Source organism: Pelmatolapia mariae, linkage group LG9 (genome assembly GCF_036321145.2).
Source record: "Pelmatolapia mariae isolate MD_Pm_ZW linkage group LG9, Pm_UMD_F_2, whole genome shotgun sequence".
NCBI lineage: Eukaryota > Metazoa > Chordata > Actinopteri > Cichliformes > Cichlidae > Pelmatolapia > Pelmatolapia mariae.
This window is the reverse complement of record NC_086235.1, coordinates 1622369-1643522: the sequence shown is the minus strand read 5'-3', so window position 1 is coordinate 1643522 and position 21154 is coordinate 1622369. Positions and strand designations below refer to the sequence as shown.

Below are 21154 nucleotides of genomic sequence, written 5' to 3'. Positions count from 1 at the left end.
TGTATTGTGTTTATCTGACACAAGAGGGGGCGTTATACCCCGATGTATAAAACTGTGTTCTGAAGTTTTGGAGATGAGATTTGATGCTGTTTGTATACAGTGTCCATCTCCCACGCTGCGTGTGTTTCATTAAAATCTTCGTTGACTCCACCTGACTGGGTCAGTGTGTTATTCTGATCTCCCCCACCTCTCTCGTCCTCAAAATGAATCTTAACAACGGGGAGCAGACAGCTCATTGGAGGAGGTGTGATATGGGCTGCCCAATAATGACACCATTGCCAAACACAACTGACAAGACACATGGAGAGTGGAAGAGGGAACGGGAAGACGGGATAAAGATAGGGTGGAGGGCAGTGGGGGACAAGCAGCAGAGAAGAGAGGGCCGACGTGACAGCCCAGCAGTGCCGACGGCTGCCACAGAAAGGCCAGCGGCAGCAGAGAGGTGATGTCTCACACGGAGAGAGACTGAGAGGCATGCAGACGCCGGGAAAGAGAAACTCGGGGCACAGATGTACGAGGAAGGCTAAAGTTGAAAGCTCGTCACTCTGCTCTGGCATGCTATCCTGCAGTGAACAGCTTTTCAGACAGCAGAGGTTTTCAAAAATAGACTCCAGAGTTAATAATCAGTGGGTGCACGTCTATTTGTTGTGGATGTGGAGACTTAACAGTTAACACCAGAAAAATCAAAGGCAATAAAGGAAGAAAGAGAAAATGACCTACGACGCAGACACCAGTGAAAAAGTAGAACAAGACCAGTTCACAATTACAAAACCAAAACTCTTCATCTTTTTAACATGATATTTATGAACAGCAATGAAAAAGTAAAAAGTGCATATATTAAAATAACTAAATTATCAGCTAAGCTCTCCAGATGTTTAATCCAAGACTCCATGAATACACTTTCTTTCTCACCACTGTGCAGATGTTGGCTGTGATTGCAGGGCTTTGTCATCAGTAATGTCAGTTTAATCTCAAACCAGGATAAACAGGAAGAAATACGGCCTCAAGAGATCTCGACCAAAATACTATCAGACTCTGTGGACAGACGTCATTTTCACATGAAAACAGTGTTTACAAAATATGTGGAATTAGCTCGGATGTAGTCCAAAACAGACAGAGACGGATATACGATAAGACAGCCAGGAATACAAGAAGAGGCAGACACGGCAACTCGCAGCCCTGCGGTGAGGGGGGGGGGAGCGACTCCCACTCTCACCAGTCACCAGCCCCCTTGAGAAGGCACCATGCAATATTCATCCTCAGCCAGTCAGCCAGCGAGCCAGGCAGGCAGTCAAACCGGCAGGATTCACCCCAAAGGTGCTTCGTCTTCTCCTTCTCCTCTCAATCGACTCCACAACCACACCACCTTGTCTCAGCGCTTACAGACAGATCTGTGTCTGTCAAACTCTGCAGTGACGATCAAACTCCGGGGGGATGGTGGTGGAGGGTGGTGGGGGGGGGGGGTCCCCACTAACCCTCCCACTCACTCAAGAGCAAATGCACCATTAAAAATGCACATCTTACCAGCTCATCTCTGTTACGATTTAATGTTGTCAGTGTTTTGTTTTATGTTATGTTTAAGGATTTGTTCTCGTTTCCTGTTTTATTGTGAAGGTCTGCGTCTCATGTGAGTGTGTTCAGTTTTACCTCTGTCTCGTCTTGTTGATTATTCCCAGCTGTGTTCCCCACCTGTGTGCAATCTCCCTGTGTTTCCCTGTGTGTATTTAAGTCGCGTCCTCTGTCTTTGTAGTGGGTGGCTGGTCCGTCTGTGTATCCACCGTGTCTCATCCGTGTGTTTCCCTGCTGCCCAACCGTCATCTGTTTTCTGCTCGCTGTTATTCGTGTTCAGGTTTGTGTTTCTGTTCAGGGTCCGTAGTTTAGTTTTCCCAGTATAGTGTAGTTCTCCGTTCACCATTTTGTCCATCTCTTTTGTTGTGTTTGCCTTAGTGGCACCAGCCATTTTTAGCCAACCTGGTTGTCCATTTTAAGATAAAGCCTCTTCTCATCCCACAAACTGGTATTCATCTTCTTTTATGTTGCGGCTATGAGCCGGGTCGTAACATCTCGTTTAACTAATGCATATGCATCATACCTCCGGGACCGAGAGAAATTATATTGCAAGTGATACAGAATATCCTTCATCACATATACAATTCAGATTTCTCCAGGAAGAGGCTGGTAGGGTTTTTTTCTCCCTTTGCTGCCGAGTAGACTGAACCTTAGGAAAACTGTGAAACGGATACAGGACTTGTTGAAAGACACCCATCTGGATGCTGGTTAGACAGTCATCTGCATAATCTGACTCCATCTCCATCTTCCGCTGAATGTGGAAGCGGTTCAAACATGTTCTGTGAGACTGAAAAAATGATGCAATATGGAAAGTTCACCGTGCTCCCAAGTACCTAAGCGAAAGAGGTGAGCCTAGAATTAACACTGATGTAAACTGCTAGAAATAGATTGAACAACACAGAGCGAGAGAGAAAGAGAGATCATTAAGACTGAACAACAACACGTAACGAACTGCTGGGAGATCAGCTGGAGATCTACTGTATGTGTGTGTATGCGTGGGGGGACTGTTGCCTAAGTCAAATTAATTATTAGAGCTTTTATCTGACTTTCTTCTGTGTGCAACCCAATTATCCTTAATTTTGCAATTACAAATCTCAGAATAATCAAGCCCCTTGGCAGTTCCAGTGTTAATGTTGCCGTGCCCTTGCATACGCATTGAAAAAATAAATAAATAAAAAAAAAAAATGAAACAAAAACAACAACGAGTACGGAGCCTATTTTTAGTGCTTCTTTCTCAAAAAGATTCCACGTTTACTCTGGGGCATATGGATGATCTTCTTTGTTTAAAGTCTATTCAATACTTATGGAGGCAAAAACATCCTTCTGTAAAGAAATCAATGCGCCTGAAGTTGGAAGACGATATTAAAATCCAACAATGGCCTGATCTGCACAGAGCAAACTTGAGTTGTATCGAACCAAAAGAGGCTTGCGAGGAGGCCGGGCTCTGGCAGCCTCCAGATCTCTGATCAATAGTAACAACTCAACATTCATCCCCTGTCTGTCTTACACAGGCTACAGTGGTCTGAATGAAGATCAGGCTGAAAGATACATCTTGATTGATGCAGAGAGAAGAGATGAGCATGGAATATTTACAGTTTAAAACAGGAAGTAGGAGGAATACAACAGATGAAGGGATTTCCCATCATTTTTCAATCTATAATCAAAATAAACGGCATTGAACACATCTGTTAAATAAAGGCTAAGACAGGTGCTGACCACGGGATGCCGAGGCTGAGTAATTCCATTTTTATCTTAGTCTGCATCCTACTTCAGATCCTAAGTCCTTCTGACTTGTGTTGCAGTGTGCATCTGTGCGTGGGGTTACCTGGGGTTGAAACACTGGCACAGCTGCTTGCTGTCCTTGTGGCTGCGTGTCCATATCCATGGTGTTAGGAGCTTGATCCCGTACACCTCTGCGAATCACACAAACAAAACAGGACTCACGGTTAGACGATGCAACGCTGATCATCGGGCGAAACAAAAGTCGATCGTTTCCCTTCAACAGTACAATTAAATTGTATTCAAATGTGGAGCAATGTTCGTTCTGCAGCATCAAACTAACGGTTGCCCCGGTGTTGAGTTTCAGCAGAGCTGAAACCTAGGTCACGTCTTTGGATATGATACTCTTTGTCTGGGTCCCTCTCGAGTTGCGCCGTGGCCGAGCTTCGGCAGAGATAAAGCTGCTTGGCATTCTCCCAAGGAACCTTTCCTGGGAATTGCAGGTTACACCAGTTACTGGTTTAAGCAATTCCACTTTATTTTCTCTTTTCCGAGAAAATATAGGTCACCTCGGGGTGAGGAGGTGCAGTATGTGTATATGTCATGTTTTTCTTTAATTGCACGTCCTGGCATGTGGCTTAGAAGGGAGCTACTTCCCTGAGCAGCACAACAAGTTGCTTGCCTCATCATCACAGACAATGCAATAATAGAAAAAAATCACCTGAATGAATAATTTACAGCTTTAAAAATTATGATGCACAATTATATTCACACCTGAAATTAGCTTATGATTCCAGTCTACACTCACCGTTTCAAAATTAACACAGAATTACTTGTGATTTACACAAGATACCCCGCCTGTTTAACACAAACCATGTGCCATCCACGAGGCAACACATGAGGTGAGATATTTGTATGTTTTCAGCATCACAAAAATGTAGCCAAGGACAAGCGTGCACACACACGTGCACACACACACGTGCACACACACACGTGCACTCATACCGACTGCTCGTTGATAGGAAGCAAATGACTAATGATTGGGAACCGAGGATAAAAGAAATACCAGGAATTACAACTCAACCATGGTTTTGTCTTCTTAGGGACTTATTCACAGGAATAGCACTCAAGCAGACGTGCGCACACGCACACACACACACACACACACACACACACACACACACACACAAACATGTAAAAAAAAAAGTTCCACACAGGAGGGAAAGAAAGCACACTTCACAGTGGGCCATTTGCATGTTTTTCCTCTAAAGCCGGTTTGCAGATCTGTTGGTGTGTCACTCGTGTATTGGTCACAGTCTCTTGTCTCTGTTGCATTGAGCCTCCCTGGGCCAATTAAAATGTGCCGGTGTAATGTAGATGAGAATAACACTGAAAAGCAGTCTCTGTGTGTATATCAATCAATCATCTGATCAATAGAGCAATTATATAGCTATCTAACCATATAACTGATTAATAGGTTGATACACAGATTCTTTGGGCAGTTTAATATTTTACGATGTGTGTCTATGCACTTTGAGCAAACACATCATTTGCAATCATTGCTGTGCTAAAACCACAGATTAGCTTTTTCCTGATGCTCATGTAAGTTTGAAAGATCACAAAATTATTTACTCAACCCCGTTTCCAACGTTTACATCGGCTATACTGGCGATATGATTCTCTTTACTTATGTAATGGTTAATGATCATTTATTAATAAGGTCGACGTTTTTAAATGCAGAACAGCGTTAAACGCTAAATGATCCTGACTCATTAATAAACCTGCTGGAGAAAAACTATTTTTGAAAACAACCCGCTGTGGTGGTTTTTATAAACACCTGGCAAGGTTGTTTGAATGTCCCCTTAAATGTCTGAGCCACAAACGTGCAGCACCAATATGTTAAACAGACAGACGCACTCAAGATCGTTTGAAAAAGTCAAAAGGAGGCGAAAATCACCCTGGAGGTCCTAACAGAGCGTTAACATGTGCACAGAAGACAAAACAGAGAAAAGGCTACATTTACCCATGAACATCTGGACAGAGCCTCAGGCTGCACCAGTACATCACATGTTGCTCTTTCTGACTGGTATCAGAATATTGACCCAGAACAAATACCAATATCAATATCCAACGCTCATTTGTTGTGCCATATTAATTTTGCACACGTGAAATGTTTGAGCGTAGTGTGAAGAGTTCCTGAAAGGCTGTTGATCTGTGCATCTATCGCCCAAACCACACTTTAAAATCAGTATCAGTAGATCATCATTCAAGAGCTTTTAGCTATTACAGGATATTTTAATACCAGGTGAAGTCGGGGCCTCTTACTCTGAACGAGCTGTGTGTCGTGACATTTGGATTTCGCAGTCACAGTGGACTTTCGAGTCACCCACCCAGCTGGCCTTCGCGGCTGTTGCCGTGATTCTTTGCACTTCAGCCCCGCGTTGTGTTAGATTGAGGCTGGCACCCTTCCTTCGCTCCCTAAACATCTTGTGTTTCTAACTGCCTGAGTGTCAAAATAACTGCAGGGCATCAGAAGACGTTCTTTCGCCTCCTACATCCCACGTTAACAAGATCAATTAAGACTGCCACGTTAGATTAACACACACCAGGAAACAACACAATTAACAAATCTAACTCGATCAGGAGGCGTAAACAGGGGAAAATACAACAGGACAGACAAGCAGAGCCATTTTATGCTAAATATGTAGACACACATACGACTGGTGTTTGCCTGGAATAAGAGTTTTACTTTTATTATTGTTTCGTTGTTTTCACAGATCTTCCTTTTACACTGATATTCTGTCAGGCTGACTTTATTACAGTTATTTTTGCACAAACATTTTCACCACTATAGATAGTCTATGAAATGTAAATGGACAAAAACATGTTGTTTCTGAGACGCCGTGAGTCTATCTGAAAGACCGACGGTGTTTTCAGAGGAAAGTGAAAACACCGTCCCCATCCAGACCACCAACCACTCAATGAAAACAAACACAGTTTTCTGACTGGGTTCCATCTAATGTGAGACTCCAGCCCAGCATTCTCACAGTGGGCCCATCACACCGAGGTAATTATATGAAAGAGGAGAAAGGAAAAACAGAGCGAGGCAGACTGAACAGTTTTATTTGTTCTCACACTTCCAGCACACCAGATTTGTTAATTTGCCTTTTTTTTAATTCCCATCTCAAATCTTGTTTTTGTTGATTTTGTTTTTTGCATTTGTTTCCTGCTTTTACACTGCTGTGAAATAGTCTTGAGCCACGCCTCGTTTCCTTATATTTAGCTTCTTTCATTCCTACGCTTGTCTTGAGCAATAGATTTCTAAATATCTTTCAAAGTTTTCCTCTGTCCTCTGGCTGGTTTTTAACAAATTTTCACTCATTAGCAAGGTTTCAGTGGAGAGGTGGTTGTCATGAAGCCATTCTTAAGGAAAGGAAACAAGAAAAAAGGGCAAAGCTTTGCTAAATTATAGAAGAACTGGACTGAAAATCAGGATTTCAGCCAGTGGTGTTGGGATCTTGTCAAAAATTTATGGAATTATCAACGCAGAAAGTACCAGATGGGATTATATGGTGGAAATTTTGATCCACCATGCAATGCCATCTGGCAGGTGTTTAATTGGGAAGGCTTCAGCATGACAATGATCCCAAACACATTGGCAGTGCAGTAACACATACCTGTACAGGACAAAGAAAGAAGAAAAACGAATAAACAAGCAGACAAACAGGAACACTATCAGTCATGGATTGGCCTGGTGGCATCAACACAGCTCCAAGAAGAAGGTCGTTCATTTCAGGTGAAAAACAATGAATCCACTCAGGTTTTTTAAAGCTTTGGACTCTTTGTGTAAACAAACATGGCTGAATTTTGGAGCTTGAAGAACGGTCAGTATGGAAGCTCAGAGGGGGCAGATATCTACAAACACTGCTGCACAGTTCACTGATGATGGAACGAGGCTACAATACCTGCTGTTAACATTGTATTACTGCTTATACTTCAAGAGTGATTGTGTTGTTGTAAGTCATGTGCATGTAGAGCACTTTGTGTCCACTCTCAGCAGATTTACTGACTTCCGGCGCCCCCCGTGTGCGGCAGCCTGTTACAGCAGCTCTGCTCATTCTGAGTTTATTTCTTTCTTATCTTTTCTTCTCGTAATTTTTCTATAACTAACGTATTAGTAATTAGACTCTGCAACCATGTTCTACCGTTTTGTGCTAGTTCTGGTCGTTTTTCTTAGTTTTTTTCTACTTTTTTCACCCGTGTGTGGGGACCCAGAGCAGGGATCCTTTGTTTACAGTAAGGATCAGCTGTTAGCGCTGCGTCCCACAGCAGTACTGCCGGCGGACAGACCTGACATTCCCAGCGAACTGAGGAGGAAAAGACGGGGGTGTCGTGCTGGGAAGGAGCGCCGTCGCCCGAGAAGGAGACGTTATCGACCATCTCTTCCTTCTGTAATTATTGGAAATGTACGGTCTTTGCACAATAAATTGGATGAGCTCACGTCGCTAACCTGGTCACAGAGGGAGTACCGGCAATGTAGCATCATGATGCTAACGGAGTCGTGGCTAACACCGCTAACTCCGGACACGAGTGTGACACTACCGGGATTCCAGCTGCTGCGAGCGGACAGGACAAGAGACAGCGGTAAGAGGAAAGGAGGGGGACTGGCAGTGTTTGTGAATGACAGATGGTGTAACCCCGGGCACATCACTGTGAAAGAACAACTCTGCAGCAGAGACATTGAGCTGTTAGCCGTTAGCATGCGTCCGTACTACCTGCCCCGGGAATTCTCGCATGTTATCGCGATAACAGCGTATGTCCCCCCCTCGGCCAACGCGGATGCAGCCTGTGACACTCTCCACTCAGTGGTCAGCAGACTGCAAACACAATCTCCGAGAGCCCTCCTCATAATATCAGGGGACTTCAATCATGCCTCACTGGACTCCACACTGCCCACCTTCACCCAGTATGTGACCTGCCCAACCAGAGACAATAAAACACTGGACTTACTGTATGCCAATGCTGAAGAGGCATACAGTTCATCACCTCTCCCTCCCCTGGGCAGATCTGATCACAACCTGGTGCACCTTGTCCCTGTGTATGAGCCCTTAGTGCGCAGGGAGCCACCAGCCACCCGCACAGTACAGAGATGGTCGCAGGAGAGCGAGGAGGCTCTTAAGGACTGTTTTGAGTCGACTGTGTGGGAGGTGATCTGTGACGACCACGGAGAGGACATCGACAGCCTTACTACATGCATTACTGACTATATTAATTTCTGTGTGGATAACACCGTACCTACCAGGACTGTACGGTGTTTCTCCAACAACAAACCTTGGATTACCCCAGAAATTAAAGCTGTCCTCAAGCAGAAGAGGAGGGCCTTCAAATCCAAAGACAAAGAGGAGTTGAAAAGGGTGCAGAGAGAGTTGAGGGGACTGATAAGGAATGGGAAGGATAGCTACAGGCAGAAGATGGAGAACCAGCTTCAGCAAAATAACGTTGGTGAAGTCTGGAGAGGCCTCAGAACCATCTCGGGCCACAAACATCAGAACTCTCTGCCTGGGAGGGATGTGAGGTGGGCAAATGAACTGAATCATTTCTTCAACAGATTTGATTCATCCATGAGGCAGTCTCCAACATCGGCTGCAGACTCACCCACCCCCACTGCTGCTGTTCCACCTCTGACACCTCAGACACTTCACACCTCCTCTATTCACCCTGCTCACTCCTCCCCACCCCCAACAACAGCATCCAATACACACTCAACACAAGGCTCCAGACTGTCTCTCTCAACCACCCAGGTTAGGAGGGAACTGAGGAGGATTAAAGCCAAGAAGGCAGCGGGTCCAGATGGCATCAGCTCGAGGGTCGTCAGGTCCTGCGCGGACCAACTGTGTGGTGTGATGGAGCACCTCTTCAACCTGAGCCTGAGGCTGGGAAGAGTCCCACAGCTCTGGAAAACCTCCTGTGTTGTACCAGTGCCAAAGACTTCACGCCCCAAGGACCTCAACAGCTACAGGCCGGTGGCTCTGACATCCCACCTGATGAAGACCCTGGAGCGGCTGGTCCTGGCTCAGCTTCGGCGCCTTGTGAGCTCATCACTGGATCCACTTCAGTTTGCCCACCAGCCTGGCATTGGAGCGGATGATGCCGTCATTCACCTCCTACATCGCTCCCTCACTCACCTGGAGACCGCTGGAAGCACTGTGAGAATCATGTTCTTTGATTTCTCCAGTGCCTTCAACACTATTCTTCCCTCGGTTCTGAAGGACAAGCTGGAGAACTCAGGAGTGGACCATCACCTCACTACCTGGATTTTGGACTACCTCTCCGACCGACCACAGTATGTGAGGACTCAGGGCTGTGTGTCGGACAGGGTCGTCTGCAGTACGGGGGCCCCACAGGGAACGGTTCTGGCTCCGTTCCTCTTCACCATCTACACTGCAGACTTCTCCCACAACTCCACCCAGTGCTTCCTGCAGAAGTTCTCTGATGACTCTGCTATAGTCGGCCTCATCACTGATGGGGACGACAAGGAGTACAGAGGACTGACTCAGGACTTTGTGGACTGGTGCCAGCTGAACTACCTCCAGATCAATGCCAGTAAAACCAAGGAGCTGGTGGTAGACTTCCGCAGGCACAAACATCCTCCACTGCAACCACTGAACTTTTATGGTGTGGTCTGCTGGGGTGGCAGCATCTCTGCTGGGGACAGGAAGAGACTGAACAGGCTGATCCGAAGGGCCAGCTCTGTTCTAGGATGCCCTCTGGACCCAGTGGAGGTGGTGAGTGACAGGAGAATGGTGGCTAAGCTGTCATCCCTGCTGGACAACATCTCCCACCCCATGCAGGAGACTGTGACAGCACTGAGCAGCTCCTTCAGTGGGAGACTGCGGCACCCACGGTGTGGGACGGAGAGATTTCGCAGGTCTTTCCTCCCCACTGCTGTCAGACTCCACAACAAAGACTTTAACTGATCAAACACACACATCCACAAATGTGCAATAACACACATGTGCAATAATCTTTCTGGCACCGTTGTATTTTTCACTCTGTTGTATATAGCATTTGTATTCTATTTTTATCTTATTGTATATTTTATTCTATTTTATTCTACTGTATATAGTATTCTATTTTATTCTATTCTGTACAGTTGTGTACTGTATTATTCTTATTTTATTTTATTCTAATTGTCCTTCATAACTTTTGCACTGTCCACTTCCTGCTGTGACAAAACAAATTTCCCACGTGTGGGACTAATAAAGGTTATCTTATCTTATCTTATCTTATATGCCGACAATGCCGTTTCCACGACAAACAAAAGGAATAGCTGCTCTGAAGGTCTGCTGCTCGTTGACAAAGCAGAGACGTCATGCTAGTCAGGGCAGGCCTTGGACCGCCACAGAGCCACAAAGATATAACGTTTGCACATTTATCTTCATTTTTATTTGGTATTTAAGAATTTTGTGTTACATTGTTTGGAAAAAGATCTGTTACATCGTAAAAATTATTTGAAAAGTTTTGTAATTTTACAAATTTGTTAAAAAAAGTTTTGCACAGTAAATGTTCTTAAAATTGCATGCTATACTGTTCAGTCATTTTGACGTGTATATACAGAAGAAAAGAATATATCGCGATGTATATCGTTACTGCACATGCTTCAAATTATACCACAATATGGATTTTAGGCCATATCGCTCAGCCCTAGTTTGACCGTCTCGAAGAATCGTGCCAAACTGTGCAAAAGGAGTTCCTGTTTGAACAGTGAACCATTTGCCAAAAGGCTGAGAGAAAGCTTCTGTAACATAGTTGACAACAACTTTCCCAACCTTGATATGAAAAAGCACATCTTCATTCAAATGGGAAGAAACTGAGTGTAGGTTGGAAAACTGAGTAGGGATAAAGCCGGGATTGTGCAGGAAAGAGAGGGACAGATGCAAAACTATGAAAACCTGGCACTGGCTTCAGCTCCTCTTTAATCCTCATTTCCTCCTTTCTGCATAAATCATTTAAAACAGGAGAACAGCAAAAACAAAGAGAGCTAAAGGGAGGGAGATGATTATAAAAAGGTGGATCAAGGCAAACTGGGATGGAGGAGGGATGAAGGAAAAAGTGAAGGGGAAGGGTCCTGAAATTTAGCCGTCTCAAAGAGAAGAGTGCACAATCAGCTCTCCATCCGAGGACAATAAATACGAACGCAAACCGATGACCTCGGGTTTAAGGAGAAGAGGAAAGCGACTGGGGGGGGGTAAAGAGGAAAAATATATAATGTGGCACTATCCGGCCCGAGTGCACGATGTGAGAGAATCAAAGGCACCTTTGAGGAGCCAGAAGACGACAGCGAAAGTGCTGGAAGAGTGGTGTCCATGATTACAAGAAATGGAGAAAGCTTTGAGTCTGCGCTCATGAAAGCCCACCCCGGGCCTCTTCTCAAAACCCCTGCTACACTAACAGTGATGACACAGAAAGAGGAGAAGAGGAAGAGAGCCACTAATGATGGAGGGGTCCAGATACTACAGAAGCAGCACACTTTCCAATTCATTTTAATCACTATTCAAAATCATTAGCACAAATGTGCAGGCACTCGTGTTCATTGGACCGTGAGCTGAGAGACAGACAGAGAGGGGTAGAAGACCAATTATACCTCAGCGTGTGAGCCGGGCTTTGAGGTCTTCGAGTAAGACAGTCCAAGACTTGATGGAATAAAAAAATGAAGTTAGGACATTATATTGTCCTAAAAAAAAAAATCAACAGTGTGATAAAAGGAAAACTGTGGAAAAAAGGCAGCCAAACAGATTACATGCTCCCTCTATCTAGAAATTTCTATTTCCTCATATCTGGTGACAAAAGCATAAAGTCAATCAGGGAACAGATCCAAACAACAACACCGACATCAGACAGACTCGCTGTTCAAGAACAAGCAGAGGTTTAAGCTCCGTTTCACATCTACGAGCCATCGATGGAAAAAGTAAATAAATAACAACCATAATAATAATAATAATCCTCATGTTTTATAAGTAGAAATGTGTGCTTGTAATGCTGTTACCAACCTCCACCCTCTTACTGGTGGAGCGAGGACAGAAAAATAATATTTAAAAAAAGGAAATTAAGACAAAGAACTGCGCGTTGGTCCACCGAGACGTTACAAAGGCCGGTGATCCATAATGTGGCTTGCTAACTATTTATAGTCACGCTTTACGTTTTTCACCTTCAGATTTTTATAGCCTCATGATTATTTCACTGCAGAAGTAAATAGCACAGCACGGTTAGCCGGGCTTCATGTGAGGCCTGATCTGATTTATTTCCCCACAATCCAGCGCGCTGCTTTACACGTACAATTCACTTACTGCAGCCTCTACATAACACACTTTCATCTGACCTTCCATGACCCAGTAATCCCATTAACAACGCGGGACTCTCCTCTGTCTTCCTGTTTGTTTGTGCGTCTCCCCGCGCACGCACACCTGTGCGTTTGTATACCCGCGGATCTCGTTTTCATTTTCCGCCACTGTCTAAAGATGTTCACCATTGAGGAAAGAGCTCAAGCACAAGCAGGTGTCAGCCACTCTCCTCCTCTTTATCCGTGTCCCTTGCTCTTCTCCTCCTCCCCACCTCCTCCCCTTCGTGCTCCGTCGCTCCTGTGTGCTTTGGACACGAGTTGGCACGCGGCTAAAAGCCCAGGCCACCTCTCTGCTCCATTGTCCTACCCACTCTACAGCGGTACTGACGGCGAGGGACCCTTTGTTGCCAGTCTGTCACTTCAGCAGGTGCCTTACAGTAAGAGGCAGGAGGCAGCCAGCCATCCAGCCTGCACGGCTTCGTTAGCACAGAGCACCGTTTGATGTGCTCATTTCATCAGCCGGAGACGGCAGCCGAGGAGGATGCTAATAATCACTTGAAAAACAAATACATTCCACTCAGGCTTGTATAAGATAAACTCCAATTTCAATGATAAAAGCAGAATGACAGACATTCATGCTACCAACAGAAAAAGTAACTGCCCCCCCCCCCCCCCCCCATTCTAAAGTAATTCATACTGTCAATCACTGAGAATAAACAAGGTATATTGACAAATTGCTGACTGTGTAAAGAAAGACAAAACCATGTGGGCAAAGTATGCAAAAACAGAGCTGCATTTAAGACAGCTGTGTGATCCCTCAGAACCAGCTCAGTGTGTCAGGGAGCAGGCTGTGTGAAGGAGAGAACCCCCCAGGCGTTCAGCACAGGGGACCCTGGGGGTTTAGGCGCACGCTCACTACATTCACAGCCTTTCAAAACGCTGCACCACCATCACACCTCAGTTAAAATCACTTAGAAACTGAATGCATAACGTGTGAAAGGAAATCAAGAGCATTTCATTTAGACTGGTTTGTCTATCTTCAAGCGACGCCGAAGACTGCGTTTCCCCTCATATCACTGCATCGAGAACAGTCTAATTATGGGTATATTTCCAAGTGTGACTGGTAAACAATTGGAGAATTATAACTTTTTGAGTGCCGTCTAAAGTTAAAAACACTCATGTAGCCGGATCGTAGCCCAGTAATAGAAATCGTTATCCGTTTGAGAGCACGCATATTTTAGAACACGGCTCTTTACCACCAGGAAGTGACGTCGTGTTTTTTAACGTCGCCTCGACTGCTGAGTTGATGTCATTGTGTGACTCTGGATCTGAACTAAAATGCAAAAGTCTCACAAAGTGACCAGAGGAAAGTAAAAGTGACTGTGTTTCCTCAAAGGAGTCAGAAATAAATGTCTAAATAAAAATGTCTTACAGTTTAGTTTCCATTAATTAGTGTAATTTAAACAGTAGGTTAACATGTGACTTGGGTCACCGCAGGGGGCGGGGCTGTGCACGAATCAAAACACAACATCAAGATTTGTTTTTATAAGTGACACTGACTAATCTGAATATCCATTAACTTTTTAAATTTGCATATCAAACCTGACTCCATAATCTCACAGAGATCTCACATGTATATTATTAGAAAAGCAAAAAGCATTTAATCCATGAAACAATGGATGGAGGACAGATTGTTTTTGTCGCCGTTACTGTTTTTAAAAGCACACCCTCACTTCATGTGCACCAAAATATCCACACCCAGAGTTGCAGACCACAGTAAGGTGAAGATCCCAAGGCTTTAGGCTGCATTAGTCCCTTGTGGCAACAACTCCTGGTCTTTCACAATGAAGAACAGAGTATTGCGCAGCCGAGCAGAGCTTCCTGCCCTCCAGGACCAACGAGGGCTTTGTTTGTTAGCCATGTCACTGACTGACCACCAAATTAGCTGCATCACCTCTGGCACCAGGATATTGGATGCGACATTCTGTTCCACGGGGCTGTGGCTGTGTTTGTCTGCGAGACCACGGGGCCTTCATTAAAAAATAAAGAAATGAAAACACAACGGGGCAAACGAGGGAATTTCAAATAAAAAAAAAATTAAACAAGGGAATACCGTGCTAACTACAGCTATGTGCTAAATCACAAGAATCGATGGGACCAATTAATCAGGATTATGTGTTTATCAGTTCCTTTTAATCGGTGCACCCTGCATCAACAATGACCAAATAAAACTCACACCAATGGAAACTGTGCACAACTTTATCAAATAAAAGGTATTTTCTCCTCCTTTGTTAAACAGCTTAAACCCTGCTTAGGCCCATCTAATTTGTTTTTTGAGTCGTTTGAGTCAAAGATGATCACAATCAATAGACCTGGCAAACATACTGGTTTTAATAAAATACCAGTATCTAGCTCCCGGCAGCTGTGTTTCCTTTGGCCGAAGCTCTTAATCAAGCATAACACGAGAAACAGCAACGTAATAAAAAGCTTCTTTCAGGCAGCGAGAGTAGACGTGGACGGTTAATCACGCTTTATGTTCATTACACTTTCGGCTTCTAGCAATTACAATAAAACAGCTGAAACAGAGTCCTATCCCTTAATCCATTTTACAAAGATGCAGTTCGGTTTTGCTTTATGAGACAGTTCAGCCTCTGTGAGGAGTGGCCCTAAATCATATTTAACATGTCAGAGCAGCCATGTGACCAAATAATAAAATGATTTTTACCTTTTAGTCTGCCACTGTCTGCTTCTTAGATGCCAAAGCACGACTCTCTGTGAGCTGGAGATGGGGACTGTCATCGTTTTCCTCATCTAAGAACTAAACTTTAGCAGAAAACATCTGGAGTCCACTTTGCCCATCACACAAAAACCAGCAGCCTCTCTTATTCCCTCAATGCAGGCTTTTTCCCTTTCACTTGCATAGTTTGATGCAGTTACCCTGTGTAAGCAAAGAAGTTTGTCTAAGAGGAAATGACAAGCACAAGATGTCCAAATCATTAGTAATGTGAGAGGAGCAGTTCCCAGGCATGTCTCATTACATAGTTGACTGCTAAGAGCTCATGTTTGGGACTTTTCTGGGTCCAGGCCTTCTTCCATGCTCTGCATCAGCATCTGTTCTCCACAGTTTGTAATGGAAACATCTAAGACCCTGAACCCACAACAACCTGGCGCTCGATGAGGAAAGAAAGAGACACACAAACACAAACTGTGGTTCACTCAACACACTAATGTCATAAACGTAATCTCGTGCAAACAGATGCAGAAAAAAAAGAAAATGAATCTGAAGCTGGAAGCCTACACCGAGCACGCAGTAACAGTGGGCCCAAGGAAACACGGCTCCACAAAAATCAAGCTTTGGTCTGGCTGCGGTTCGATTTCAGCCCGCTGTGGCTTCTGCGGTGGGTTCTGCAATCTTTAACCAGATCCAGAGCGCTGCTCCCCAATCAGAGGTCAAATACTGCTCTGTTGAGTGCTTTGTTATCAAGCTGCCAGGGAGGGAGACTCTTTAAGCTGAAGCTGTGTCTACCAGCTCAACAGGTTCTGAATATGACGATTATAAACTGTGAGATGATTAAAAATGGGGCTGCAGTTAGAAAACCAGGTTTAACTCGGTCGCAGCCGTGTCAACAAGTTGGCACAGAAAATAAATCTGAATAAATCAAACAAAGCAGCACCACATTTCTGCCCGGGTATATCTCAAAATAAAATATGTTTGCTTTCATTTCTCTCCTCACAACTTCTCCATTACATGCAAGTATTTTAGGGAAGACATGTATGTTCTGTCCTGTTTTTAATGCAGCAACGCAATCAAGTCAAACAAGCCTGGTGATGCCATTTGTCCCATGTTGTGAGCAGGCTGCAGTACACTGACTGCAGTCGTCAAAAACTCCCAATTTTGGTCCATCATATAAAAACATAAACTTGCACATGAGAATAAAACATGCACAGAAGCATAACTACACACACAAACATTTCAATGTTTATTTTTATTCCTAAGGCACTCGTCCTTCTTTGCATGAGTGCATTACCTGGCACGCCGACAGAGCATCGCTGTATGTGAGTATGTGTAAGGATCTGACGATCGGAGAATACCGTTACCCCTAAGGGGTCGCACCTCTCTCCATTCTCGCCCTCCTCCCTTATCCCTCCTCTCTAGTCTGTGCCTGTGTGAGGGTTGCCTCCACCATCCCTCACACGGAGGCTGGACTGTGCCCTATATTTACCCAGCATCTGTAAAACTCCACAAATCAGCCTCATTTCTAGAAATCAAAGCCAAGCGGAGCTTAACAGAATGACAGCTGAATGAAAACGCCCTCGACTCATCTTCATGCAACAAATGTATCCGATTACTTTTCACACCGAGCGTCACACGCAGGAGTTATGAACTGTTGCACACGATACCATTGTGTGGAGATTAAATTAGGAATTCCTGTTGTTTTGCTTCATTTATAAGAATTGTTTGGGATTCCACTCAACATTAATTACTAGCCAGTAGAGCTGTGCCCTATCACACTGCAACATAAATATATGTAATGTGATCTTTAACATTTCTAAAGCTGAGTGCATGTGCGTATTTTTGGATTATTTGATGAACATCACCTGTCCAGGACGACAGTTACACAAAGGCTGACAAAGGTCACTTTATTCTTACATTTCAAATTATTATCAAATTTACTGTGAGTGCTTTTATTCATGTAAGTTAATTGCACAAACACAACCACAGCTCCAGGTCTTGGAGGTCTTTCAGACATCACTCTGGTCACTTTAACAATAGATTGGAACAGCTGCTTTTCAAGGTCGAACACATAGACTGTACCGTATTTTCCGCACTATAAGGTAGGGCTGTGCGATATGACTGAAATCTATCCCGATATAAGACATCTATCGTCCCGATAATGATATAAATCACAAAAATTTAACATTTTCTGTAAATTCTGTGAATCTCGGGCAGCTCGACTTGCGTGAAGTGTTTCCAGCTGGGCGTCGTGTTCCTGGAGTCGAGTGTTTTAACCGATGCATGAAACGATACATTTTTAGACGTAAGTTGTAACGGCCGCCGTTTTCTTTGTGAGTATTTATTACACGGCGTGCTGCGGGGAAAAGCCTGTTCTAACGTTTGAGTCTAATGTTTATTTTTTAGCACCTGACGGCTCTTTTTTGCTTTTCATCCATAAACACTCTGCATCTTTCACGTGATTCAGTTTATTTTGAAAAGTCTCAACAGGATCTTGAGCTTTATTGTGAAAGGTTTATGTGGAAAATAAACAAGCGGACACGCCGTGGTTTTACCGTCGTTGTTGCTAACGACAACGCATAAAAGCAGGTCCGTCTGTAGTGTGGTTACATTAAATATAAGAGAAAGAGAGAACTTTAAGGAATTAATATAGCTGCTACAGTGACCATCAAAACCATGAAAAAATATTGTCATAAACAGTTTATTTTGCGACACCGCGAAACAAACGATAGCGTAAAATGAAACGATAGATGTTTTTATATCGTCATCCGATATATATCGTTATATCGAACAGCCCTACTATAAGGCACACTTAAAATCCTTTAATTTTCTCAAAAATCGTGCGCCTTATGTATGAATTCTGGTTGTGCTTACTGACCTCGAACCGATTTTATGTGGTACACGGCGCTCAAAAATCTGTCAAAAAATGTTTTAGTACGACTTTGCTAAGCTACGAAGCCACACCGCTTGATGGATTGTCGGAGCATTACGGCTGCCATAGTCAGGAACCTCGTGGAGTAATCTGGGTCCTAAACTCCGTCCGCTTCAGGTCCCAAAGTCAAACGAACACTGCGGCATCACTGAGAGTTACAAATTGTCTAAATTATTTCATCTTTAATAAAATGATCAGCGTTGCTGCTTTACCAGGTGTAACAATTAAGTTTAACATCCAGGCATCCATGAAAACAGAATTTATTACATTTAACAGAGTTAGAAGTTAGCAGGAAGTTAGCTCGCTAGCTTCCACCTAAACATGATATAGCATGTTCTGACTGAGAGATTTCTGAAAAATTCAAACATACAGCTCTGCTATCACTTCCAACATAAATGAAGACAGAAAACTAAACAGCAGTGACGTTTGTAGGGTTACTGAAGTTGGGCTAGCTGGTATATAATGATGTTCTATGTGGTCGCTAGCTACACAGCTATGTTAGCATAGCATAAACACAGTGAAGCTGCAGGATGAACGCTAACTTTTTTCCACTCGATAAAAGTTAAAGTGAGGGTTCCTGATGGTTAGAGACAAATGCAATCACATGGCAGGATGCTGTAAACGGACCAAACTTCAGTCAGGAGAACAACTGAGATAATCCATCCACAATACGAGGTTAGTCATTAATATACTGCAACAACATGGGAATAGAGTAGCTCACAGAGCATTCAACATTAATGAATCAATAGTACAGAGGTGGAGGAAGCAAGAAGAATGAGTTGAGTAAAGTTTGACTTATCTGACTGTTTTGTTTTGCTTAATGCGCCTTATGGTCCGAAAAATGCTAATTGCTAATGCAATCAAGCTTTGCTAGCAAGCTAAAAGTATAAATTGCGTAGGTGTTTAGCAGACCTGGCACAATCTTTCACCCTTTTGCATGTAGTATATTTGATACTTTACCTCCAAGTATCATAGAGGAACCAAAGTCAGGTTTATTTATATCAGAATAGAGTTGACAATATTCAGAAAATGAAAATGTCAGTTACCGATATTTGCATAGAAAGACTGAAGCAAGAGGGGGAAAAAAGGGAGAGATGGAAAGAGAGAAGATCCCCAACAGGGGTTGAAAGCAGCTAAAGCAGATAGGTCTTTCCTGCCTCTTTCTTTCACACATTACAATATTAATATTAATGAGACTTCCTGTTTTTCCCACCTGTTTTTTTTCTCCCTCAGATGATTTGAACATAAAAAAAACTTAAAAAGCGCAAATTCCAGGAGTTGCGTATCACAGTTTGACCTGGAGCCACACAGCAGACACCAACCATGACAGACTCGCTGTTCAAAGCACGCGGGAGCTGCTTTCATCAGGGTATCCTGGTGGGTTTTTTTTACAGTTTGACACCACCAGCCCATGCCATCTGCCTTTTTCTAAAATCACAACTTCAAGATGAGCTTTCTGCTTGTGTGTTGTTTTAAGGTGGGCTTCACAACCAAGGCCCAGCGTCACGCAAGCTTTTCCTGCTATGCTGCTTGCTGGCTGCTGTTTACAGCCAAGCCTCGCAGTGTGGTGCAATGTTAAATATTCACTGTTAAACTGTCAAGCCAGAACTGCTTGGGAACCCAGCCGGGCACTCACAGTTCAGCAGCATCGTATTCTCCTCTTCTTCAAACATAACCAAACCAAATCAATCACTCTGTTTGCAGCCAAACCAAAAATCAGATCACGTTACCTCCCTCCTCCTGCCACACGCCTACTTCCTGATAGCCTCGGCCTACAGGGACCACTTTATTCAGCCCTTTTCCTTCATTTATAAGTAAACACATATTCTTTATCATAAATACTAAACACATATACACTAACACTCATCATTTGTACTTGAAAGACCCCGTACTCTAGGCCCGAGCAAGCCTCTGCTGTCTCCCGATGTCTCCCATCAGACATCTGTAAAATATTTTATTTGATGCCCCAATACCACACTGGCAAAGGTCTCTCATCCTTGACTTGGCAGGACTTCTGACAGAGCCAGCCGGCAGCGCCACGCAGGCCCAACTCCTGCTGCTACAGCTTCCTGCTGCTCTGAGGGAGTCAGGCTGCGAGCCTCCCAGACTGTGGGCCAGGCAGGGCAGGAAGGAGGAGACTGAGGCGAGGCCCCAGGTAGAAAGGACTCCCAGGAGAGGTAAAGCAAGAACAAGAGGACAGAGTTGAGTCCTTTCCAGTGAACATGTGTAGCACTGCTGGCTTAATCAGTCTGTTAAAGTGACGACATCTTGACAGAGGTTAGCTTTACTCAGACATGCCTGCAAATCAGGTTGCTTTTTGAGGGGAGGATAAACGCATAGGACTTGTTGCAGTTTAACAACCCTCATGAAGTGAAACCACCATGCTTTTAAATGTGTACTTCTCACCGTCATTAAGAGCAGGGTCTCTGTGTGTGCATGCACTCTTTTCCGTTAAACAGACCGATCACGTCTGAATGTGCACCTGAGTTGATTGTCTGCACCAAGTCAGACCCGGTAACATTTGTCAACATGGCACACGTCTGACAGCACGCCATTACACAGTGCCACGCCAAACATTGTAACTTTATATCTTTCCTGTATCTCGAGGTGCTCAACAAACTCAAAGCCACAGTTGTTTTGAAGAACGCCATAAAAACTCTTTGAGCAAGAAAAAAAAACTGTCTTGGCGCAAAAACTCACTTCCAGACTCACGGTCTCACTCTGCCCAGATTAATCTCACTGAAGCCACAAAACTGCTCCTTTATAAAAAATTACCTTGACTTTGACCAACCGAACACCAGTATTAAGTAGGGGTGCAACGATACTCGTATTGATATTGAACCGTTCGATACAGTGCTTT

At 44.0% G+C, this 21154-nt stretch overlaps 2 protein-coding genes across 7 annotated transcripts in view; both read right to left on the bottom strand.

Moving 5' to 3' along the window:
* The window catches only part of LOC134634091 (serine/threonine-protein kinase Nek7-like), a 214400-nt gene that overhangs the window by 35415 nt on the left and 157831 nt on the right, over nucleotides 1–21154 (bottom strand). For 4 of the 5 annotated variants that reach the window (XM_063483158.1, XM_063483156.1, XM_063483157.1 and 1 more), the window contains exon 3: nucleotides 3395–3482. In XM_063483158.1, coding sequence (XP_063339228.1) covers nucleotides 3395–3482 — 88 coding nt within the window. Of the gene's footprint in view, nucleotides 1–3394; nucleotides 3483–15353; nucleotides 15458–21154 lie in introns of those variants that run through there. The other variant, XM_063483159.1, reaches the window with a different exon arrangement.
* Nucleotides 1–21154, bottom strand: part of LOC134634088 (NACHT, LRR and PYD domains-containing protein 12-like) — a 245424-nt gene that overhangs the window by 159461 nt on the left and 64809 nt on the right. The window lies entirely within an intron of this gene.